Below are 26,442 nucleotides of genomic sequence, written 5' to 3' on the forward strand. Positions count from 1 at the left end.
GGCAGTATCCCAATGCTACTTTGGCAACTGCCCGACTATCAGAAGGTGCAATACACCTTTAGGAATACTTTAAGGAGAAGAAGAAAAAAAAACCCAACAGAAAAGACCAGCCCTGCTGCAGCAGTTCTTTGCATTGTTAAATATACTGCTGCATGACTTGCGCAGAAACCTATGGATGCACAAGCAGAATAAATATATATTGCCTGCAGATGTCCACCTGAATATTAGGATGTTGACCCAGAGAGATGCTTCAAACAGACATATTCGGAGTTTACTGTTTATTTAGAGCGTTTTAAATAATTTTCAAAGTGTCTCTCATTTCTATAAAACCAAGGAAGAAATCTTTTATAGGGGCTCTCTGAAGTAAAGAACATTCAGTAAACAAAGACAGTAAATGCAGAAATGTGACCCAAGCCTTCATGAACAGGTGCATCCCATCCAAAAATCAGAAGTTCTGGCTAAAGGTAAAGTATTAAAGAATACAGGAGAATAATTTTACTGATAACTCAGAATATCACTAGTGGAAACATCAGCTTGATCCTCATGCACTTCTCTAGCAATTCCTTTCTGTAATGTTTTAGGTTTTAAGTTTTATATCTATAAGATATAAACATATATAGCTATAGATCACATGTACCATATCTATACAGAATAACTTGGTTTCATGATACCATCACGATAAAGCTTCCTGAACATGTACAGAACGAAAGCACTCCTTCATAATACAAATGTATGCGTCGGAAGACAAATTTCAGTGAGGTGGTCTCTGCAGAGCTGTTCTGTTTACAAATCATGCACCAATAGCTAAAGCAGCAGCTTTTAGCTCATTTTTGTCACACTTCATTGCACAATTAAGTCAGGCTATGCAGAAGTGTATGGCAACTTTGGCATCACTTTTTGTTGTTTTGTACATACTGCTTCTATCCTCCTGAGGGTCTTCAGGGCAATACGCTACCGTGAAAGAACCATGAATTTGTTAAATGTCACTTATTGTAGGACTTAAAGTTTGACTCTCAGATTCCCACTCTTAAAAACTACTCATAGATGTATTTCTCACCTGTCCTTGCGCAGAACTACTGTATATTAACTACATAGACCTACAGCTGCAAATAAAACTACAGCTTAGCCATCTAGCTAAGACACACCCAGACGCTTTACAGTGACATCTAAAATCCCTGCTTGAGTTTGTGTAATGCACGATACCTGGACAGATGACAGCATGTCTCCTCCCTGGGAAGAGCATCTGCAAGTTCCCCTGCCAGTGGCTGCCCCGAGTCTGTCCCCCCAGTGCCTTCAGGCGATCCTCTAACACAACCCGTCCCAAAGCTACGCAAAGCCAATGCCCTCCAGCATTTTTCAAACATTCTGCTCTACCTCATGAAAGACACTAACATTTTAATCTAAGAAAACCGTAAGTATTTTAGTAGCCACCAAAAAGCCATGCTCCTTTATTTCCTTTCCAGATTTCATTCGTTTCAGGCATCAATGGCTGGGCCAAGCCAGCTCTGGAGGCAGCCACATGGCTAGCCCAAAACAAGTATTTTGGATCTTGTGATTTGCCACAGTGATGTAACTCAGAAAACTTGGCTAAGACTGGAGGGTGATATTACAGCTACTGGACCTGAGAATTTGGTTCTAAACATGGAAATATGCAAAAAGACCCGCTGAAATTATGTATCTTTATCCTTTTTGTGGCCTTCTCCACTTCTCATCCCCTTTTCCCTTCCCCTGCCCTCCCCCCCAGTATAAGCACTACAGTCTTAACACAAGCGGATGTTTTTCATCTCAGATTGTTTGACAAGTAGGGAATGAGGAAAAAAGCAAGACAAAACATAATTGTACAAATACAGCTATTTATTACATGCCATGCCTACCACAGTAATTTAGAAACTAAGAGATTGCTATTTCTTATTTCAGCTATGGACATTCTCTGTAGTAATAACTCAATTTTACACGTAACATTTTTTTCTCTCCCACCTCCAGTTTATATGTATGCCTTCTACTTTTGTTTCACAATACAGTCCTCTGAAAACACTGAATTTCATTAAAGCACAGAAGGCTGCACAACTGAATGACATAAAAGCACACAAACATGTTGACATTAGACAAGAGCTTTTTCCAACCATAGACGTTAACACTAAAATTCAGTTCAAGATGTCCAAGAGATAACTACTCTTCTTTAAACACTTGTCCTTTTCTAAGAACCAACACAATCAAAACCACTAGCATACTACTAAATTGCTACAGGCTGAGAAATTTGTTACTGATTGGAGCTTAAATCCAAAATATAAATCTTGCAGTCTTCTCAGAAGGGACATGTGAGAGGTAGGAGCATATATCCTATCAGGCTTTGAGTTGAAGGTTCTCTAAAAAACTAAAACACACTTTATAATAACATGGGTTGGGTTTTTCTTTGTAATTTTTTAAAAACATTATAAGCACAGCTAAGTTAGTTCCAGGTTCAATTGCACAGAAACCAAAGAGAATGTGATCACAAAAACTTGTGCTACACCATGGCAATTCAGAAACACATAAGTTTTTTATTATCAAGTGACTTCGGACAGCAGGTCATCAACACTTAAAATATTTTCTGCCAATCCAGTATCTTTAGAGAAGAAAATAAGGGAAACTTAAAGACATAGAAGACTTCCTTACAGAAAGAGTAAGCCAAACACCACTGATGCCTACATACAGAAATATCAAACACCATGGCTGAAAACCACATACAGCCCCTATACAATTAATAAGGGGGAAAGAGAGGTGGTGCTTTTATTAGAGACATATTCATTTGCTTATAAGCAAAACATTTGTTGTCAAAGACTCCTCTCTGCCATCAGAGCAAACATTTAAACTTTGATCTGAAAAATTTTGTTCAATTGTCAAGAGGTATACACCCCCCAACAAATCTCCTAAAACTTTGGTTTCCAAAGAAAATGCTAATCAGAAACTTACTGTTGGAAACATCAAGAATGACTATTACGCAGATATGAAAAAAGAACTATTTTTTTTTCATTGAACTACTGACAAAATATGTATCAAGTGACCAAACTAAATATTTTTTTTAAATGGGATCTTAAGTAGATTTGAATAAAGGTAGCAGGTTAAAAAAAAATATCAGGTATATATGTCAAGTAAATCTCAATTCTGAAGTTTTGCCTTGCAGGTTTTAAGGCCTTTTATCATTAACTTCCCATCAAATGAAAGTAGTAGGATGACTGGCAAATGAAGAATAACTTGAGCTGAACTGCCACTTTTAATAACCCAGTTTTCATTTAAACAGAGAGATGGCCGTAGGGTTTGAGAATCTGTCACTACCATGTACACCCGCAGATAGTAAAGTAAATGCAGATGAGATGAGCCGATTTTAAACAACGTGCTCCATTTTATCCCTTTGGCCATCAAAAAAAAAAAATCTATAGAGATACTATGAAAATTAACAATTTTTTTTAAAAAATGGAGAATAAAATATTACTGCGTTTGTACTCAGTGTGGATAATTATTTTCAGCATGCAACAGAAATTTACCTTCTTATAAGTCCTGTGCTGACAATGCGGGTATGAACAAAATTTTCACAATGAAAAAGTTTTGATCACATAAACAGAGCAACTGTATTAGTTTTCATGTTAGCCTTTAGGGATAAAGATTTAGCTTAATCCACACTGAGACATTAAGTTGTGCCTCAGGGAGGTCACACACAGAGGTCAATTAACAGATCCAACAATTGCAGCTATTTTAATAGATTTTTCTAACGAACACAGAAGATTAGCACCCAATTTCAGATTTCAATCCAAGTCATACCATCACGGGAAAAAAAAAAGTTGTAACTTAGAGTTCAAATTTAATGCTTTTTTAAAACCTTAGCCTTCATGACCACAATAAGAGCTCCAAGTGATAAATTCTGGCACATTCAATAAAAAGTGACCAGGCTGTATGCTCCAAGCTCATTTCCTATAGCTCATAACTGAGTGGATTGATTCTAACCTGGCTATCACATTGCTTATCTCCCATAGTACTCAAAGAATTTTTCCAAACGTATACATTGTAAAATTGGAGTACTGTTATTTAGAAGAATACATCTTCAATACATATGCTGAATTTGTGAAGCAAAAAAGGATTCCTGCAAGTTCATTATCCTAAAAATAGGATACTGAAATTAGACTGCAGGTTCCATGGGATTTTCTAACCAAGTAGATCTCAAATTGTTCATTAAAATAAAATGTAAAGCTACAACTCAGAGTAACAGAACATATACTTCTGGCTTCAAAATATTGAATTTTTCTTTTTTTTTAAATAAAAAAAATTTCAGTGTTAACTTTCAGGTTTAGCCCATTAAACATTAAATCAGAGATGTGAAATGCTAGACCAAGCACATTTTGCATTAGCATCTATATCCAGAAACTGCCAAACTGCCCATTAAATCTACTGAATAAATCACAGGGAAAAAAAATGTCAAGAAGCAAGTAAATAGGAATGACAGGCAAACAACCAAAGTGAAGATGAATTCACATGAAAGGAGTGACAAAGGAAATCAGTGCAAAAGAATTGCAAAAAGCACTTCAAGTTAGCGCAGATTTCGCAATTTTCTGTTTGTGCACTGTATTTTCTCAGGCACATATTTCCTCGTAACTTTTGCCTGCCTTGAGTATATGCATAACTAGCAGCCTTCATTTATTCAGCATAATTCAAATTTAAACCAACATTAGAATGAGCCAAGATATTGGTTCTAAACAAAAAAAACCTCTAGTACACATAATGGACACAAACTAACTGCCTAGAAAAGGACAAATCACCAGCACAATGGTCACTAGCAAATTAGTCTGTAAAATGAATAAAGATTATACTGGTCTAATTAAAATTATCTATCCACCTATAGATTTTGACCTTGTGCATTTCCCATACATAACTGATCACTGGGTCTCACTAGACATAAATTTAACTTTGCTGAATGGTCAAGGCTTAGCATTAAAGTTTGTTCAATCACATCTTCCTCCTGATGGTCAATATAGGAAAAATTACACACATATAAAAGAAGGCATACAGGTGCATTCTTTGTATACTTAAATGGTCAAATAACACCAGACAACCCAGAAAAATCTGCATTTAGAGTCTGGTTTAGGGGCAGTAAGTGAAAATCTGATGAGCCTTTTGTTTCAATAAGTTGCTTGCATAAACGAAGCAATTGCAATCCTCAGATCTCTACTGTAAATCTGAGCTGACACTAGATCACATCCCTGCTAATTATAAGCCATGTTAGATATGTCGATTTGGCACCTCTGGCACAAAAAGCTGGTGGCTACTACTTTGACAAAATTGAAGCAAGACTAAATGTCAATTTATTCTAATGAGAAGACATCCCACATCCCCTAATTCTATATAATCTCACTGGTTACAAAAATTAATACAACACACATCACCAAGCAAGAGTCACTGTTAGCTCCCTCCCTAGCACCAGCAAATTTCTTCACTGTTTGACGATGAAAACATTTATGTTTACAGTGTGCTGGGTGAGGGAGCTGGCATTAAACACTGTCCTTAACACACTTTAAAATGAATTAGTTCTCTGAACATCATACGAAAGGAAGCAGAAATACTTACTAGTACAGAACTTCATTTGCTTCATGCCTTTCATATCTGACAGTTTCACACATCAGTCTGAAAGAGAAGGAAAGAAGTCATTTTTAATTACGATTCCTATCAGTGTCACGAAGACTTCACTTTCTAAAGTTAGTCAGCATTTCCATGTTTGCCTCCAGCACTTGCAGAAACTAACCATCAATTTAAAGCTAAGCTGACTTTTAATTTAAGAGTGCAAATTGTTAAATCTAAGCATTAAAGTTATTAGTTTGTCCAAGATCAGATTTGATTTAGGACGCTAGATGTAATTGCTCCCATAAAAAAATCTTCTATAAAACGGGTAAAATGATACTGATCTCATTTTATAAAGTGATCTGATAAAAGTAAGTTGTTTTATAAGGAAACAATTCAGAATTTTAGAAATGGATGGAAATTTATGATATGTAACAACTAATCAGCTACCATGATATAAAAACTGCTCCCTTTTTCAAGTCAGGCCCAATAGATAAAACAAGAAATTATGTTGCATGGTAAATCGATGCTTCTCATTTTGCTAAAATTCAGCAACTTAAAAATTACCATGAGATTTTAATGCTGAAATCCCAGAGGGCTCAAAGCAGAGAGAATTTCCTGCAGGAAAATCCTCTGTCTAGAGGGGAGGATTAAAGCACTTTTGCATTCACTGTCTGCCTGACAAATGTAGCATAATAGAACTTACCACGTATTAGGAAATGCAATGTTAACTTGGTATAAAAAAATCAACATGCCATTTCTTTCTATTGTCTTAAGGAAACAGACCCTGCTAGTTACTGGGGGGGTGGGAAGGAAACAAACCCCACCACCTCCCTTGGACTTTCTATGGCTCTGAAGCAGACTGCAAACACAAAGACTATTTGACAGACAGAGATTTGCCCAAGAGGCTCATATGAACATTCCAATGAGGAACTATATTTAAATTTGAGAAAGACATTCTCATTCCTTGCAGGATCAATCATCAGAACCTCAGCGCACCAGTGACCGGCTGCCTGCGATGGTATCCTAAGCAGACAAAAGTGCTCAAGAATTCTTGCTCAGGCAACAAGTCTCAAAAAAGTTGATCTGAGGCCTGGAAGAGTTGATCTGGCTTTGATGTGACATTTAAAAGGCTTCTTATTGCTATTTCCCATCATTTCCTAGATCATTTCAATAGCCAACAGGCTGCTACAAAAGCTACCTTAGTGCTCATCTCTTTCAAGACTTCTTAGTTCAGCCCACTAAGAAATAATGCTTTTTATGTCCAGAAGTGGCAGGCTTATAGTGGTATCTTGATATTCATAAACCGCGAATAGAAAATTGAGATCTTATTTCTGTTTGCTCAAAAAAAAAAAGCTCAAGTTTTACTACCACAGCCTTTCCCCTGCCCCAGTATTTTAGATCTACTCTTTGGAACATCTTTGAGAACTTTTCTTATAGACAATTTCTGTAGCGTATATAATTAAGTATTATGTATTGTATATCAATTTCAGCTAATGAAAAAGCTTCTTGCTTCCTGGCACAGCAAAAAGTGTTTTGAATGACAGAACCTTCTCTTTTTCAGACACTGTTCCCCACCATAAAATGAGGTCTTGCCAAAATCCTTTACAGACACCAAAAAGCTACTGTCTGCTTCTACTTCCTGGGTCCTCACCTTCTCTCTCTGATCCTCTGTTTTGAGAGGGAAGGGGAGAGCAGACACGAGGTTACTGGTGAGAAGATACCAGAAGAAAAGTCATTGCTAGCTGTCAAATTTAAAATTTAAATACTACTCAAGGATACTCTGTACCCCACTGGTCTGAAACGACACTGGGCAGTGAGCCATCTGAGAGTAGGAGTTATAGGAAACAGAATCACTTTAACAAGCAACTTTTGTTCCCCTCTGAATTGGGAGCAAAGGAAGTAAATTCTTGATAAAGTCACGCAAGTTCACCACTGGCACTGTCTGAGTTTTACAGCATTTTGGTCCCGTTATTAGGACAGTAATAGGGGAGAAAATGCCTCTTACCGAAGGTAGCCAAGTATTTCAATTCTTATGTTAAACTGGAACAGTTAGAAATTACAGTGACCGAGTAGTACAAACTAGATTGCTTCCTCAAATACTTAAAAAATTGAATTAGTTCTGGTCGATATTGGCATTTTCACTCGAAAGTGATCTTTGTCTGCTTCCTAAACAACTGTAATAAATTCAAGATGAGATCATCAGCAAGCTATAAGGTAAGGTATTCACTACTAGAGGCTATATTTAATACACTAGTTTTTAATGCATCCAGGAGGTTTTTGTGGCATCCCACAGCCACAAGAAATGTTGTATCCTAAAGGATACTATAAAAGCTTTCTGTCCCACATCTGCTGGGAGCCCAGCCTTTTCCATGTATGGTATTGTAAACAGAAGCTTCTTTTCTAGGAATTCACTGTGCCGGGAGAGCGAGCCCGAGTTCCACACATTCCTCAGCAAGAACCTCATTCTGCACAGGAGGCCAAAAAGCACACATCAACATATTATGCAACCATACGTGCACACTTTGATCTTTGTAAACAAGTTAACATCAGTTCAACTCCAGCTATGCAAAACTTGATGTGCTAAAAGTCTTGCATATAATAGCATAACACAAAATACTTTAACTGAACGTGATTGTGGCCTCCTTCCAAAGCAGAAGTCATTACAGAGACTACCTTGAAGTCAACATTCACATTGCAAAATGTGTCTTGGGCACTTCAGGAGAAAGAAACCCCTGCCTTTTATCTTCTCCAAAATACAGAATATTGGCTCGGGAATGTGAACTCTGACAGAATGATGAAGCAAGAGGCCAGAAATAAGAACCTAAACCAGCATTAATCAAGTCAAAGTTCTTCAGCATCTTCAGATGTGGCAAATGTTGGCACACCCCAGAATGCAAAACAACAGTAATTCACCCTCTCTCCCCATAAAGCATACAGGAGATGTGCTGGCCTCCTTCTGTATCTGTCAGCCTCACACCAATGTCCAAATACCCTTAGAAACCTCTGCTGTAAGATGTCTATGTGAGGACAACTGAAACAATTACTTAAAAATCAAACTAACACAAGTCTTTACAAAAAATAGGAAGTTCATCTGGAAGTTTTTACCTTAATTTATTTGCTTCATGAAGCATTTTAATAAAAAAAATGTGGATGACATTTATTAGTAATTTTTTACTAAGTATCATTTGCATGTGTAGTACATAATTTGCCCAAAACTTCCACACGAAAGCAAGCACAAACTGAAACAGAAGCTGAAAAACAGACTCTGCTCTCATGATTATTATACTACATAAATGATTTGGACTATATATGGACATCCATTCAGGACTGGAACTTGTACTCTGTATATAAAGCATTTACTTCTAGTCTGAAAGTTTGAAAAGAAAACAAACGCATCCGTAGTAGAAATCAGAAGAAAAACAGGGATACACATATGCACACATACAAGGAGAAAGTGTTAGGACAATAAAGAAGGGAAGAAATGGATTCAGTGATAGCCAGCTTTTCAGTTTGAGGTAGGGTACGCAAGAGTAGTGTATAGTTACCAAACCTACTGTTCCTTTGCTTTGTTAGTGCATTAGCATATATGTGTTTTTAATGATAAAGTATCATACCTTAGCTGATGCTCTCTCAGATTAGACAAGGCTTCCATTCCATGTAAATAGGAATACACAATCTCCAAATCCTACAAACATAAGGAAAACATTATTAGGATTCTCAATTTGGTACAAACTGTTAAAATACTGTTTTTGCAAAGCACCCAGAGCTCTAATAGGGACAGCAGGAATATTTGAAATAACACATTTACAAGAGATTAAAGGCAAGTTGCAGGAATACCTTTGGTTATACATTGGCAACTGACATGGGGAAGAATGATGGTATGTCCACATTGGAAAATACAAACACAGAAACCTTTCTGCTTTTGCTGTCATTACTCATGCCCAGGAAACAAGCCTGGCCCAGAATTCCAGTGAGCTACTTTGCAACTACCACTGTCGGGCTTCCCAATGCCAATGTACCCAAAAACCTTAATTTATTCCATAAAGCAAGCTCAGGGAAATTGGTCTTTTCATGTTCAGGGGAAAAGAAAAAAGTACAAAACAGTCTAACAAAATATTCCACTGTACATAAATCTTTATAAAATTGTATCCTCTTCAAATGGAAGGTAAACCACAAGCTTAAACGAGAAAAAAAGTTGGCACAAACAGAAAATTTGGCATGAGATAATAAAAAAATCATAAATACAATCCTAGTTACATGGCGAAGCATTATATTCAACCATTGTGGACCTCCAGTATCCAACTCACAAAACAACATTAATAAAGATATGAAAACAACATCCAAGACTAAAACTTCCTAAGATGCAACTATGGAAACACTAGTGTCAGTCTAGAGGCTTTGCTAACGTTATACTTAAAAATCACTACAGCACTTAAGAGAAAACTTCACAGTTCAGCCCACAACCTCTAGAATGATTTAACTTTGGCTCATTGGTTTGATGCTGTTTCATTTTCCATTTTTTAAACAAGCTAGTTAAAAGACAATGTATTATCCACAATTCATTGAAAATCAGAGCAGTAGCTCTCAACCACTAGCTGAGGCTGACAAAGCTGAGAATAAACTAGCACCAATACCAAACACTCTCATAACTTACTGTAAGATGTTTTCAAGTAATGGAATATACCAAAGCTATAAGTTTATGAAAGATTTGGTCACTGGGAAATACTTGTTTATTTGACTGTGAAGTACAGAAATACTTCAGTTTTCAGACACAGTGAAAGAATGCTAGATGTGGTATTTGGGCAAAGACGTTAGGACTGAAGTCACACAGAGAACCTGAATTCAAGTAAGAAAAATAAAAATAAAATCTAGCTAAATACATTAAGTGTAGAAAAGTTACTGTACTTGTTTAAACCATGCTACAGATCAGAAAAGATACCAGGAGTTACACTCAATGGTTAAGACTAAACAGATACCTTTCATTCAGTATCTAAAAGAACGTCCTTTTCTCACAATGAAAAAAGCAAATATTCAGGTTGAAAAAGTGAAAGACATGCACAAGCCAAAATGCTGCAATTTTGCTTCTATTCTGGTCCTTCCGCTCCCTTGCCCTCTAAAGGCTTTGGTCCTCCTGTGAGGAGCAGAGGACACATCAAGGACAAAAGTAGTTATGCATGGTTTGGGATGGAGGGACCTTACACACAGAAGGCTTTGAAGAGAAAATACTGTAGTCGCTTGGGGTTTTTGTCTTTTTTTTTTTTAATACTAATAAAAGCGTTTGAAAGCACATGTCTGCGACAGTCAGTGACCCGCTCACTTGCCAGACAGGCTGGGGGTGACCAGAGGCTCCCGGGAGCGCTGCGCCGGCAGTGGGGTAAACACAAGCCTGACAGTCCCCGCGGCACTGCTGCCGCTCACCTGGACATGCCAGACTGCTGCACAAGCCACCGGCTGCCGTGGGAAGCTGGGAGTGGACCACTGGGGATCAGGTGCCCACAGCAGTGGATTACATGGAAAAGAGCCTGGCCAGAAGGTGCTACTGTAATTCATCTCCAGCAAGCCTGTCTAACAACAAGCAGACACAGAACAGAAGGAGAATAACCCTCTGCCACCAGCTGGCACTGAGGTTTCTCTCAGGTGTCACAGATTCTATGTGCAGTAAAGGATTCACAGTGAATAAAGAACCATTAAAGATTCTGTCTTACAGGGATCCACAGATCTAAAAGTGGAAGTGCATGGTAAAAGGGATCCATGCACATTTGGTTTCCAGAACTCCGGGTGACACAAACCTAGCAACGAACCCTGCAGATGTACAAAGCAGCAAAGAACACAGTTTATGTTCCTTAAGAAATGCAGCTAAAGTGACTCAAAGCAGGGGAAACGCATTTAATCACTGAAGGGTGTCATTCTGACCAGTTTCACAAGCAACAGACAAGATAAGTTTAATGAACACTTTTTAAAAAATGAATAATTCCTCTTCAAAATATAAGCATACTTGTCAAATATTTGCAAATACAACATCCCATAGGTCCCCACAACAGGAACTGCAGATGGTAGAGCTCCTTGCCTCTCAAGTCTGCACCTGGAGATCTAAAAAAGGGGAGTGAGAATTAAAAAAAAAAACCCTAAACAAATCTTTACTTGTGCTTCCATCATGGCTGCTAGCTGCAGCAACACAGGGAAGATAAAGTTGAAGACCTCTCATCACAGAGATAACCAAGGTGCTTCTTCTGATTTAAAAAAAAAAAAAAAAGCAGCAAGAAAACAGACCAGTGCTCCAGGCAGTAGGGTCCTATCAAAGCAAATAGTCATTATAACATTGCAGCTGATGTGCACTGGCATTAAATCAGACAACTGTTTCCGAGAAGTGTGCTGCAGCCTGTTCTTCAAGCTGTGCCATTCCAGAGGGTGTCTAGCAGGAAAGAGCTCCCTCTAGCACCAAAAGTTTGGCATTGAAATTTAAGTAACGAATAAGCAGCATCATTGCTTTCAATTAAATTCTCCATAATGGTGCAAGGTACAGAAAACTAAAGCAGAGTCAGAAAAGCTGAATATATTTTCATATATTGTCAGTAGACACAGCACGCTTCCAGTCAGTCAGCAGCATTAAAGAGTAAGAAAGCAATTTGAAAAGAAAATAAAATCTGAATATCAAGTTATTGTCATTAGGTCACCTCAGTTTTCCATTTATCTCAGGAAAAAACATGCTTTGCTTACTTAACAAGCATTCTCATTATCAAACATAAATAGTTGTTTCAATTTCTTAATTAAAAATGAATTAATGGAATGCAAGAGTCCTTCAGAAATATTTTTGCCAAGTGCTGTAAACTCCTAAATAGATTCCAAATGCTTGGAACGGTGGTGAAATAAAAGCCATTTCACAAAAAAGCACACACACACAAACTTAGGCATGTAAGCTGTGAAATTTTTCAATTTTGATATTCTAAAAAAATCTCCAAAAAGCTGACATTTTTAAATTCTCATGAAAGAACTTTGTCTTTCAAAGACATAACCTGCCTTTGTGATTTATGCTGGCTAGTTGAGCAAAACCTTAAAGCATCAGCTAAATTCAACCCCACTGTGATTTACACGAATATTTCTGCTAGCTTGCAGCGTCCCTGAAAGCCGCCTCTAACTAATCCACAGAATATATAAAAGCAGGCAGGTGACAGCAGCAGTCTGATGCTTTTTTTGGTTGTGGTTGTTTTTACTATATGTATATATATATATATACATATATATATATACACACACACACACTCTCAAATTACCACCAGGTGGCAGACGGAGCCATCAAAACTTCAGAGAAAGTCATTCTTTACACAATTTCTGCCTTTATTTTAAAAAATATATCTTTATAACAGTTTATAAAAGTCAAGAGAAGCAAAGCTAAGCATCACTGATACAACTGGTTAAATATTCTGCTACGGTAAGGACTTTTTATACAAAAGCACAGAGGAACCACCAGCTTTCTGCTTTCTAGTTTTATCCAGCCAGCAGAATTGGATAAAGACGACTGCAAAAGCAATGCAAAGGCTCAGCTGATATAGCTACAAGAATCAAGTTCCACATAAAGATTGTGGCAACAGCTTGAAAAAACGTCTCAATGGAAACTCCAAAACCAAAAATTAAATGCAAAGCACAATTAGGGCAGTTTTTAAAGCATGTTTTTATTTAAATGAAGGCTAAACAACTGAAATCTAATCTACGCTTAAATTTGTACTGCAGCCAAAGTCATATGCTTGGGTTGCTGTGTGTGGAGTAGCCCAAAATTTGTTTAATTCAGTGTTATTTCTTAATTTGTTTGTTTCCGTGGTGTCAGCTGGCTCAGTTTAAAGTTCTGACTGTACTTTGAAACAAAACAGAGAGACTCAAGTTTTAACACAGCTCAACTTCAGTTAGATCTGTAGAAACACATTGGTCTGCAACCTTACCTCTGCTCTCCATTCTAATAAAAATCTGCGTATGTTTATGCCCAGACATTTCTATCCATTTCATTTGTGTTTCAAACATATTTGGCAATGCCAGTTACACAAACCAGACAAACCCAAACCAGAATGTTGGCCCCAAATTTATATGAGCTTAATGAAGAAATTTTTACTTTAGTAAAGTGATAGAGATGTGAAAATTTGCTACTTTGGGCTGAAAAAGTTAAACCTCTCTAAAAATCACAGACCTGCACTGCTTTCAGTCCTGGTTTGCATTAAGGTGTGAAACCAAAGGCCCAACTCAACTATTCATCCTTGCCACAGTTAAAAAGCAAAATGCTGAGCTGCAAATTCATTGCTCTCTTAGTGATACATTCATTCATTTCCGTGAAGTGGCAAACAAGTGGAGAGAAGCTTTCATCTTATAATAGTCTGCTCTATTTTAAATCAAAGGGTAAAACTAAAATACAAGCTAATTCCTTAATTCACTGTCTTGGACAAAGGAAAAAAAAAAAAAGATCTTTTCAAAGCACCTGATATTCACCTTAGGCTGAAAAAGGTCTGCCTACTGAGCATACAACAGGTTTTGAAAGGCTGATCTTTGTTAAAATAACCCATCTTTAGCTCACATTCAGCCAACCACCAGCAGCACACAGGGGAACACCAGGCTCCGAGGGTGAGGGGCGAGGTGGGTGGGTGTACCCGCTCCCCATCACACCTGGCAGCTCCAAGACACCACCCCAGGTTTCACTGTTGTGAAAACGGGATGTCCCACCCAGTCCCTCCCCGCTGTGCTCCTGACACCTCCCTGGCCTCAGGACGAGCACCCGCTTGCAGGGACCAAACTTCAAGCCTCTCTGTTGGCAGCATGAGACCCACGAGGTCCAGTGTTGGGATCACGGAGGCAACGGCTCATGCAGCAGGGAGAAGGTGGGACCTCAAAGTCTTCAATGGGTTTAAAGAGACCATGAAACCGCTGACAGGAAGGGAGGCATCTGTCTTTTCTATATGGCTGACTAAACAGTTATTTTAGCTCGAAGTGGAATCTCCCTTTTCTCTTTAAGTATTTTAATGCTTTTTTCCCCAAATCGTGATATACTAACCAGAGCAGCAATGCCAAGTTTTTCTTCCTAGTGAGCAATGAAGCCACAATCCAAACCCAGGTTGCTGAAGTCCTGCCTCTATAGCAGCAGGATCCCGTCTTTTTCCCTTTTCTTCTTGCATCCAGCACCTGAAATCATTTGACCCTCAGCCACTCTGGTAGCTATACCAAGCACTTATATTTTCTTTTTTCCTCTAGCATTTATTTAGCACCTGCCTGCCTGGCTGCCTGTACTGGCTCACCAGGGCCAAAGCAGTGCCAGCATCGCCAAAAGAAACAGACTGGACTACAGCAACATCAATCCCATCTGGATTGACACAGAAATTTCCGTGTCCACAGAAGAGACGTGTCTGCTCCTAAGTAGGTTTGTTCACGTCTGGTTCACACTAACATGCCAGGCTCTCACCAACAGCCACTCAGGAGGCGATACAAGTTACTGCCTTCAGAGACAGCAACCTCTGAAGGAAAGGCAGCGCAGGTGGGGTTATCTCAGCCAAACCTATCTCCAAAGGCAAGACCTTACCCTAAGGGTGACCTCACATCTTGCAAATATTAAGCTGCCAAAAGACAGGAGCAAAACCACAAAAAACAAATTACACCATGACAAAAAAAATCCAGCATTACTGATACCAAAATCCCTGCCACACACATGTGAAGAAGTAGTATTCATCTTCACCTCCAGCTTCCCAGCAGTGGAAAAAACCTAAACACTCACAGCTGCTGTGCAGGAGCATGCCCAGGTATGCATGGACTTATCAGTGAGCCATACCAAGACTAATTTGTTGAAGAGATTAAATGAAGTATTTGTCATGTACTACAAATTTTTGACATCCTTTTTCTTATATCAGGACCTTTGTATTCAGGGGTGGGGGGCCGCCACATGGGAAGCCTGCCAGAAGCCAAACTATTACACTATGATTTAAGATAAATTATTCTTTTTAACTTCACTGTAAGCTACCACAGCATTTTTCTGCAATTATTACTAGTGCACAGCATGCTACACAGAGATCAGTGGCTTAAAAAAAACTAAAGCCAAAGTTATAGAAAACAATTTATTGACTCAATGCTGAATTGGCAGCTACACAGATATAAATTAAATATTTAACTAAGTGAAATTACATATGTCAAGTCACCGAAATTGGTATTTTTGTGAATGAAATGCCATGGGCCATATTTTAAGGATGAATATAGATTATGTAATTTACTTTTGTAAATTTACCTGAAACAACTATTTCCTTTATATTAGTCTATTTTGAAGTATATACAAAACCTGCATGCTATCAGAGACTAATAAAAGTTCATTCCTGAACATAGAATAAAACTGCTAATTTTTAACACATTCAGTTTCTAAGTATAATCCAGGATACAAAGCTTGGTCTATCAGTTTTGCATATGAAACAATTAGCATTTCCTTTAGCCAAACTTGAAATTTTTAATACTGAAGTCTGATTTTTCAAACAGAAAGCCTACAGAATCAGGTAACACTACTCTCTTCAACAATCTCACAGCAGGATTGAAGAAGTTCCTATCCTGTTCATCAACCACACTTAGCACCGTTTCAGAGCCCACTTGCCCTTCTCTACTCCTGTGGGACTCCCGTTTTCTGCCAAGAGCAAGCCAGACCTATCCAGTCACCATCCAGCCCAACACAGCCCTCCCCTTTCCAAGGAGCAACACCATCAGCTCCCAGACAAGCTGCAAGCCTGGAAACTCAACATTCATGACAGATTCAAGGAGGCTCAGCTCAGCAGAGTTGCTCTGATAAGCACCATCCATCACACCACATTGCCATTATCATTTGTTTTCTTTTGCTTGGCACCGGAAAAATGTAAAAAGTGGAGGGGTGGGAAGAAAGAACAAGTAGTGTTGGAGACAGGTGGGGAGCAAAGCCAGGTACATAGGTAGGAAGACAACTGATCATAGTAGAGCAGCTTTGCTGTCCCCAGTTTGCCACCCACCAGCCTAGTCTACCTTTTCATAAACTGCCTGTTCCAGGCAATAGCTTGGCTTACCTCAAAACTGCAGCTCTCCAAGACGATGATGAAACAACTTGAAAACTGAGGATTTTCTAAAAACAAATACCTTCTTACTCATACTCCAAACAGGTGACTGGGATGTAAAGGCAACTTTTGAATTTAAAGGTCTGTTAGAGCCATCAAATGCCAAATTAGTTATCTGAACTTCAGCGAAATGTGTTAGTGGCTACTAAAGTTCTGAAAAATTTTACCATGTTAATCCTGTATGAATTTGTCTCGACTAACATGCATTATTTCAGGAAATTTATGACAAGACATTACTCCACAGCAACCAGGCATGACTAAGCTTGAGAATCGGCCTTCTCTGATCAACGCGTGGCTCAGGGGCTGGTGCCATCGGAGGAATTTTGGCTTTTTTGATCACGGGGAGGTTTACATGGCACCGGGCCTGCTGGTGACAGATGGAGTCCAGCTGTCTCACAAGGGAAAAAGGATCATGGCTCATGAATTGGCAGGGCTCATTGAGAGGGCTTTAAACTAGGTTCGAAGGGGGAAGGGGATAAAACCAGGCTCGCTAGAGATGAGCCGAGGGGTGGCGTGCCGATGCCAGGGGCGAAATCAATAGCCCAGATCAAGTGCATATACACCAATGCACGCAGCATGGGCGGCAAGCAGGAGGAGCTGGAAGCCATTGTGCAGCGGGAGAGATATGACTTAGTCGCCATCACAGAAACATGGTGGGGTGACTCTCATGACTGGAGTGCTGCAATGGATGGCTGTAGACTCTTCACAAGGGACAGGCGAGGAAGGAGAGGCGGTGGGGTGGCCCTGTATGTTAGGGAGTGTTTTGATTGTATAGAGCTCAACGATTGTGATGATGGTACGGTTGAGTGTCTATGGGTAAGGATGAGGGGGAAGGCCAACGAGGCAGATATCCTGCTGGGAGTCTGTTATAGACCACCCAACCAGGATGAAGGGGCGGATGAAGCGTTCTATAAGCAGCTGGCAGAAGTCTCTCAATCGCTAGCCCTTGTTCTCGTGGGGGACTTCAACTTCCCGGATGTCTGCTGGAAATACAACACGGCAGAGAGGAAGCAGTCTAGGAGGTTCCTGGAGTGTGTGGAAGACAACTTCCTGACACAGCTGGTGAGTGAGCCTACCAGGGGAGGTGCCTCGCTCGACCTGCTGTTTACAAACAGAGAAGGACTGGTGGGAGATGTGGTGGTCGGAGGCCGTCTTGGGCTTAGCGACCATGAAATGGTGGAATTCTCGCTTCTTGGTGAAGTAAGGAGGGGGGGCAGCAAAACCACAACCATGGACTTCCGGAGGGTGGACTTTGGCCTGTTCAGGATGCTGGTTGAGAGAGTCCCGTGGGAGACGGTCCTGAAGGGCAAAGGGGTCCAGGAAGGCTGGACGATCTTCAAGAAGGAAGTCTTAAAGGCACAGGAGCAGGCTGTCCCTGTACGCCGTAAGAAGAATGGGCGGGGAAGACGACCGGCCTGGCTGAACGGGGAGCTCTTGCTGGGACTCAGGAAAAAAAGGAGAGTTTACCGCTTGTGGAAGAAGGGGCAGGCGACTCAAGAAGAGTACAGGGATCTTGTTAGGTCGTGCAGAGAGGAAATGAGAAAGGCAAAAGCCCAGCTAGAACGCAATCTGGCCGCTGTCGTTAAAGACAACAAAAAAAGTTTTTACAAATATATTAATGACAAGAAGAGAGCCAAGGAGAATCTCCATCCTTTATTGGATGCAAGGGGGAACATTGTCACTGAGGATGAGGAAAAGGCTGAGGTACTCAATGCCTTCTTTGCCTCAGTCTTTAACAGGCAGACCAGTTATCCTCAGGGTACTCGGCCCCCCGAGCTGGAAGACGGGGACGGCGAGCAGGATGAACCCCCCGTAATCCAGGAGGAAGCAGTCAATGACCTGCTACGCCACCTGGACGCTCACAAGTCTATGGGGCCGGATGGGATCCACCCGAGGGTGCTGAGGGAGCTGGCGGAGGTGCTCGCCAAGCCGCTCTCCATCATTTATCAGCAGTCCTGGTTAACGGGGGAGGTCCCGGACGACTGGAGGCTTGTCAATGTGACACCCATCTACAAGAAGGGCCGGAAGGAGGATCCGGGGAACTACAGGCCTGTCAGCCTGACCTCGGTGCCGGGGAAGATTATGGAGCGGTTCATCTTGAGGGCGCTCACAAGGCATGAGCGGGACAGCCAGGGGATCCGGCCTAGCCAGCACGGGTTCATGAAAGGCAGGTCCTGCTTGACCAACCTGATCTCCTTCTATGACCAGGTGACCCGCCCAGTGGATGAGGGAAAGGCTGTGGATGTGGTCTACCTGGACTTCAGCAAGGCCTTTGACACCATCTCCCACAGCATTCTCCTAGAGAAGCTGGCGGCTCACGGCTTAGACAGGTGGACTCTGCGCTGGGTCAAAAACTGGCTGGATGGCCGGGCCCAGAGAGTTGTGGTGAATGGAGTTACATCCAGTTGGCGGCCGGTCACGAGCGGTGTTCCCCAGGGCTCAGTACTGGGGCCGGTCTTGTTTAATATCTTTATTGATGATCTGGATGAGGGGATTGAGTGCACCCTCAGTAAGTTTGCAGACGACACCAAGCTGGGTGGGAGTGTTGATCTGCTCAAGGGTAGGAAGGCTCTGCAGAGGGACCTGGACAGGCTGCATCGATGGGCCGAGGCCAACTGTATGAGGTTCAACAAGGCCAAGTGCCGGGTCCTGCACTTCGGCCACAACAACCCCATGCAGCGCTACAGGCTTGGGGAAGAGTGGCTGGAAAGCTGCCCAGCAGAGAAGGACCTGGGGGTGTTGGTCGACAGCCGGCTGAACATGAGCCGGCAGTGTGCCCAGGCGGCCAAGAAGGCCAATGGCACCCTGGCCTGTATCAGAAATAGTGTGACCAGCAGGAGTAGGGAAGTGATCGTGCCCCTGTACTCGGCACTGGTGAGGCCGCACCTCGAATACTGTGTTCAGTTTTGGGCCCCTCACTACAAGAAGGACGTTGAGATGCTGGAGCGTGTCCAGAGAAGGGCAACGAGGCTGGTGAGGGGTCTGGAGAACAAGTCTTATGAGGAGCGGCTGAGGGAACTGGGACTGTTTAGCCTGGAGAAAAGGAGGCTGAGGGGAGACCTCATCGCTCTCTACAACTACCTGACAGGAGGTTGTAGCGAGGTGGGTGTTGGTCTTTTCTCCGAAGTAACAAGCGATAGGACGAGAGGAAGTGGCCTCAAGTTGCGCCAGGGGAGGTTTAGATTGGATGTAAGGAAAAATTTCTTTACTGAAAGAGTGGTGAAACATTGGAACAGGCTGCCCAGGGAAGTGGTGGAGTCCCCATCCCTGGAGGTATTTAAAAGACGTGTAGATGAGGCGCTTAGGGACATGGTTTAGTGGACATGGTGGTGTTGGGTTGACGGTTGGACTCGATGATCTTAGAGGTCTTTTCCAACCTCAATGATTCTATGATTCTATGATTCATCTGAAGGGCAGTTTACAGGCCATCAAGCCAATCCAAGTCTTCACTTCCTCTGCTGCAGCTAAGCAGTGGGAAAGGAATATGGAAATTGTATTGATCTTAAGACTTGTTGATACACAAAAATTGTTATTTTTAGCTCCATTGTAGGGATGGTGGGGACATTTGTTCTGGGTTATGGGTGGAATTTTTAAACTGGATTAGAAACAGGAGGAACAGGCAATTTTAATCTGGAACTGAAGTACCTGCACATGAAGCTAATCAGGAACAACTCCAAAACCTTATAAAAAAGGAGAAATCCCATTTCCTGGTTTGTCTTAACTGGGAGTTGTCCCAGTACAGAACAAAAACAAGCTTCTCCGAAGAGTTCAACTGCATTGCTGCCTCAAAGTCAGAGGCTGGAGAAACACCATAGGATCACAGTAAAATAGTTGTGGAGAAACAAGATGTTTCAATGGGATACTTAAATCAGCCTTCCTGTCTTTCAAATATATTTTGTTTGGTTTGTGATTTTTTTACCTCTACTTCCATGTACTGCCTCTCATTTACATATAATATAAACGGGTTTCAGTTTTCAATCTTGCCAGCAGAACCTGCTCAAATGTATAAAAACGAGTCAGCAGGTTCGATGACCCACCCACACTAACAGACTTCACACCGGCTCAAGATTAGTACAATTGATTCAACATATCCTGCTGGTCATAAAGCTTTTAGCAGAATAAAGAAATTAAGACATTCATGATTATAATCATCCCATAAGATGGGGATAAACGTGGAAAGGGTAGACGGGAAATTAAAGCCTGCCATCTTGTAGAAGTCAGTGAACAAACTAATGAGCGTAGGAAATTACAGGGTAGCGCCACACATTTCATTTCTGCTTTCCAGACTCTCTGAAATCAGACAATTAAACGCTTAACACAAAAGCCTAAGTTCTGTAGTCAAAAATCCAAATGTTGGTCACATGTCCAAATGCAAACAAAATGGTTTCACTACAAAAGATATCTCCTACTGACTGCACAATCCATAATTATGAAAGGTACTTAAGTTATTCACAATTAAAAATATGTAATTGCCTTTTAGCGCCTTTTCAATATTTATAGCCAACAGTTGGAAGCTTTTATTAAATCTGCTCTCTCCTTTTTCACGTTCACATCTTTTGTTGCAGAGTTATGCCAGTTCCTAGGGGCTGCTTTTTTTTTTTTGTAATGCTAAGGAGAGTCTCAAATTATTTTGAGACAGTCTTATCTGTCCCATGTTTTCTATTAGCTATATGGAATAAGACTCAATATCCTACTAAATGAAAATCAATCTTGTGCTAACAAATATATCAACTACTAAATAGTGGGACTTATTTTTAAACAACTACTTGTAGCAGAAATTATTTTTATATAAGTTTATCCAAATACAGATGACTACATGATTGGCAGCTTTTAAATAACAAAATTTGTTTTAAAAAAAATGAGGAACAAAGAACCAAACAGGGAAAATGAAGTGATACACAAGCATTCTGGATTAAACAGCCAAAAAGTAACTCCTAGTTGGCAACTAGTTGTGGTGATAGAAACATTTTAAAGGACCTCAGCCTAGAGAACGACATCAGGGAGCAAAACTAGGGTGGCCAGGAAAAGGAGACCACAGTATATCAGGTAGGGTTGCCTACTAAAAATAGGGTTGGTGGTTAGCTGTGCTTAGAGGATTCCCCAAGAGCTGCCAGAGCAAGATTAAGATACAATTCTCAGATACTTTTGCTGGTGGTGGGGTTTTTTTTAGGCTGCTTAATTAGTCTAGAGGTTTCAAAGCAGACAGGGTTTACATCCATGATACCAGTTTAAGAACAAGGACTGTAGTCCAGACAATCTAGGCATAACTAAGACAGTCAAACAAATTGCCATGAAGGAAGCAGATCGCTCAACTTGGCCTAGATGAAATCTTCATACAATTTTCCTTGTAATGGGCAAAAGCAATCTATTTTCTGAGAAACCTTGATTTCTATAAAGCTTACGGTACTTCAACATCATAGCCAAGTGGTAACCACAGCTACACAGTATTCCTTCTTCAAATGCATCATTAAAAAGGCTGTGATTTTTAATGATCACAACAACGTACACTTTGTAGTATACTGGTATTCGTAGCATACCAGACTTATTAAACGGTAGTCCAAACCACGAGCAAATAAGTTGCAGTGATATTAGGGAGCTGTCATTTGTCAACTGATCTGTGATAACTGCTCATGTGAACATTTTAAGCTTCTCATTGCAAACAAACTTCGTAAATTTAGTAAGACACTAAGACAGCAACATTATTTGGCCAATGAAGGGGTAACCCATTAAGCCTACCTCCACACAGTCACCTGTGATCATCTATCTGCATCTAAAGCTGTAATGGTCCCAACTGCTCACGTTTCATCTAACTTCTGGGGAATAACGGCATTTTACCTTGCTTTTAAAATAAGACCTTGGAATAGACCTCCTTGTGCCTTTGGGACAGAGAATCCCAGCAATGAACCAGGGGTTTCACCACTGTCCTGAGTGCTGAACATCATCATGCTCCACCCTCTGCTTGTTGCATTTCTCCCTTCCCAAGGAAAAAAAAAAACACACAAAACAAAAAAACCACCACAAAACAAAAAACAACCCAGAAACACAAACCTCATAGTCTGGTTGAGAAAAATCAGTTCCCAAGCACAATTCAACCCCAACCCAGCCAGTAACATGTTCTTTTCCAGAATCCCGCAGAGCATCAGGACCTCCTCCACTTTGTAAACTGGGATTTTCTAGAAGTCTCTGATGCCGGGGGACACCCCGACCACCCACTCCAAATGTCACTTGTTGCAAACGGCCACCACGGACCCGGGGCTGAGCCGGTGAGGAGCTCCGCGCTGCAGCTCGCTGGCTTATTACCATGACAACAAACATCCAGAAACAAAAGAACCAGCACGCGTTTGAAACGGTGCTTTGCCAGAACTTGCAACAGAAATATCTTGGGAGTACTATAATCAACAGAAAATACAGTGAGTTATTTTCTGTGGCTGGCCTACAACCATTTTATATTGCTGGCTTACAACCAACCAAAGCAAAAACACAAAACAAAAACAAAGTTCGCCTTTCCAACCACCGAGGCTACAGCAGGTATTAGCTGAAGTCAAACTGCACCGTTCCTTTTTTCTTTAGACAGTTTTGGTTTTATTTAAGAAAAATCGTGTTGCTTAGTTTCTTCATATTTATGAATCAAAACAACCAGATACAATAAAAGCATGAGGAAGGGGGAGAAAAGATTATACCGCAGCTAATTTCAAAGGTTTATACCCCGATATACATCTTTTATATTCACATGTTTAAACAAAGCATTAAGATTCATTTAGATGGATACAATTTTCCCAACATTCAAACATATAACTCCTCTTAGTTCAGCTTACACTTTAAACAACACCTTTGTCATTTGTTTTTGTGTTTTAAAAGAAGATAGCAAAGAATCATGGGGGGGTTTTTTTGGAGCAGCTGAATTTACAGCAGCATATTTCAGAGCATTTCTTCCAACAGATATTAATCCTACTTGAAGCATCAACAGTAGGTCACATGAAAATTATTCCCAGACTACGAGGCAAATGATCACACTGAAGTACGTATTTACATGTCAAATCAGTCCTCACCCAAAAATTCATCTCAAAAGCTGCTGGTGGTCACATCCTCCCAGAGCTGGGATTACTCCTCTGTGCAAAGGAGGCAAACATTAGAAAAACGCTCAAGTACTTTCCACAGAATACTCCAAGCCTGAATTTATTTGTTAGCTCAGGTATTTCCTGAAACAGAGGCTGCATTTATTAACACCAAATGTTTATTTTTGGGTTTGTTTTTTTTTTCCTTCCTATGAGCAATGGTAGGATTCTGAAAGGGACCTGAGTTTTGGGGTTGTTGGTTTTTTAAGTATCACTTGGGGGTGAATCAATTTCCATATCTCAGATGGGCTTACTGGGGACACTGCTCTGATCCAACTTGAGCAGATTTTTGCACTCTTAGAAGCAGAACACCAACCACCTAAGAATGGTTGGGGAAACACCCACAGAGGTCAAGCATCTGTACGGTTATGGTGGTGGTGAAGCATGGCCCCCTCTCAGGTAGCAACCCTGCAACGTAAATGCAGCTCTGAGTACCATAAAACAAGATGGAAAAAACCAAACTAACAGTCTTCCATTGCTGAATGGGTTGGACTGGAAGAGCATCTGACGCCTCAGTGAGCCAACCCCACTTACCAAAGCTGCCTCCTCTTTGACTCAGGCTGATGCTCTGACCCTTTAACGTCCCCCCAAGTCCAACGAGCAGAGGTCACATGCATACCTGCAGCCAGCCCACGTGAAGCTCCCCCAGCACGAAGGGCACGCGGGACCACCCTGACTTGGCAGCGAAGCAGGCGGATGAGCTGGGTTCAGCCCATCTGCTCTGCCTCTGCCTATTAAGATGAAGTGACACAGAGCAGCTTCAGCCGATGTACGGATCACTGCCCTTACAGGGAAGGACTCAACTCTCTTGATTCAGTCTTAGCCAGCACTGCACCCACGAGGGAAAACCATCAGGAACAGCACTGAAGCTTAAAGAACATAAGAGAGAAGTCACACGGTGAAACTTCACTGGAACGCTCTGCCAGCCCCTAAAAAAATCCCTTCTTGAGGGAACAAGCCATTCAGACTGGTTTGGCTGTACTATTAAACCGTACTCTGAGGGAATCTGGAAACACCATTCTCTTTAACATCCCCCATTAGCAGCTCTAGATAGCTCCTTCTCAGCACTTTGAAATCCCTTTCATCTCATCACACCTGCTGAAGGGATCCATCAGACCCAAATTCACTTCTATGCATCAGACAGCTCAATGCCAAGACTTAACACCTATATTGTTTGTCAAATCTCCAACTCTATGCCCTAAAACACTGCATTTGTACCAGGGGTTACAGAGATGGTCACACAGACATGATTTTCGCTCACTATCACACACACACACACACACACACACACACACACGAGATCCTGAAAAGGCTAGAAGTTGTAAATAAAGCTGATGTACTGCTTACTCTGTTCCTTGACTTGGTCATCTCTATTTTTTTGTTCAATAACTTTACCAACAACTGTAAAGAGATAGAGATACTGCCAGCTATTTCTTTGTGACCAGGAGCTTCGTAGTTAAGAACGCAAGGCAACCCAATAGCAGTGACTCCTTACAGCTGGTCTACGAACTGCCTACTCAACTGGAGTTTAATTTCTAATAACTAATAATGAGATATCTGGCTGTCACATGACAACTGATTTTTTTATTTATTTACTGAAGTTCAAGAATGTCCCCCCATTCATTATACTAGTTTCTCACACACACCCCCGGCACTGGCCCCAACAAAGACAGACATTTACAAATCGGCAGGTGGTGCAGCTGCCGAAGGACTAACAAGAAGTGTTGTGGGATGGAGAAACCAAACACACCAACACATGAAAACCTCATCCACAGGACAGCAGCAGGCAGTCTCTTAGAATCTTAATCCAACCCATATTAAATGGAAACAGGTTTTTCAACCTCCATAGTCTTTCCAGAGCAGTACCATATGTCACATGCTTTGCTTAGTGTAAGTTAAAAAAAGAGAGATATAACACTGAATTCCTCATGTATAATAAAATGCATACCCTTGGTTTCATAACGGAGTATTTTGGCCCAGATCTTAAGCATCATCATTTACAAACTTTTAAACCAAGTCTTGTTATGGAAAAGCTTACCGGTTGTTTTGTAAGCTAATTTAGACTGAGCATATGACAGCCAAATCTTAACAAGATACTGCCTATCAACTGATGAGCAAGTGACATTTGTTCTTAAACACTGAATGCGTACCCTCACAGCAGCTTAAAATCATGTGTTTGAACTCCAAAACTGGACATTAAAAGTACGCACATTCCTTGTTAGAGATTACGGCTTATCTCCTGAGTTAGTAATTTACCGCTGAGTCCGACGACTCACTTTTAACACTAAAAGCAACTCCCAGCAGAGCTCTGCTAAAGCATGGCACTGAAACATTGTGCCCCTCCCCAAAGCACTCCGATGGACAATAGGTGTGATCTCTCCCAGGGGTGCCCCCCCCTTGCAATGCTATTAGAAACCCAACTCTAAACAGGCTTGAGCACCACGTCAGTATCTAAGCATTCCTAAGAGTGTAGTAAGAAATATGACCAACATTAATTATCTGCTTGCATAGTCCTAGAATGTCCTAAAACATGGAAAAGAGACAAACGCCTTTCCACTCCTTTTCCTGAGCCTGGCACAAGAACATAGGAGTGACAAACGTGATTTCAAACAGCAGGGAACATTTCCTAAAGATACAATGGCCGAGGA

The 26,442-nt window shown here is 40.9% G+C and overlaps 1 protein-coding gene across 7 annotated transcripts in view; it reads right to left on the bottom strand.

Moving 5' to 3' along the window:
- Positions 1–26,442, bottom strand: part of RAPGEF2 (Rap guanine nucleotide exchange factor 2) — a 200,351-nt gene that overhangs the window by 127,617 nt on the left and 46,292 nt on the right. For all 7 annotated transcript variants that reach the window (XM_076336593.1, XM_076336588.1, XM_076336592.1 and 4 more), the window contains exons 2-3: positions 9,204–9,274; positions 5,596–5,652 (exon numbers count right to left, since the gene is read on the bottom strand). In XM_076336593.1, coding sequence (XP_076192708.1) covers positions 5,596–5,652; positions 9,204–9,274 — 128 coding nt within the window. The remainder of the gene's footprint in view (positions 1–5,595; positions 5,653–9,203; positions 9,275–26,442) is intronic.

Source organism: Aptenodytes patagonicus, chromosome 4 (assembly GCF_965638725.1).
Source record: "Aptenodytes patagonicus chromosome 4, bAptPat1.pri.cur, whole genome shotgun sequence".
NCBI classification, from domain to species: Eukaryota; Metazoa; Chordata; class Aves; order Sphenisciformes; family Spheniscidae; genus Aptenodytes; species Aptenodytes patagonicus.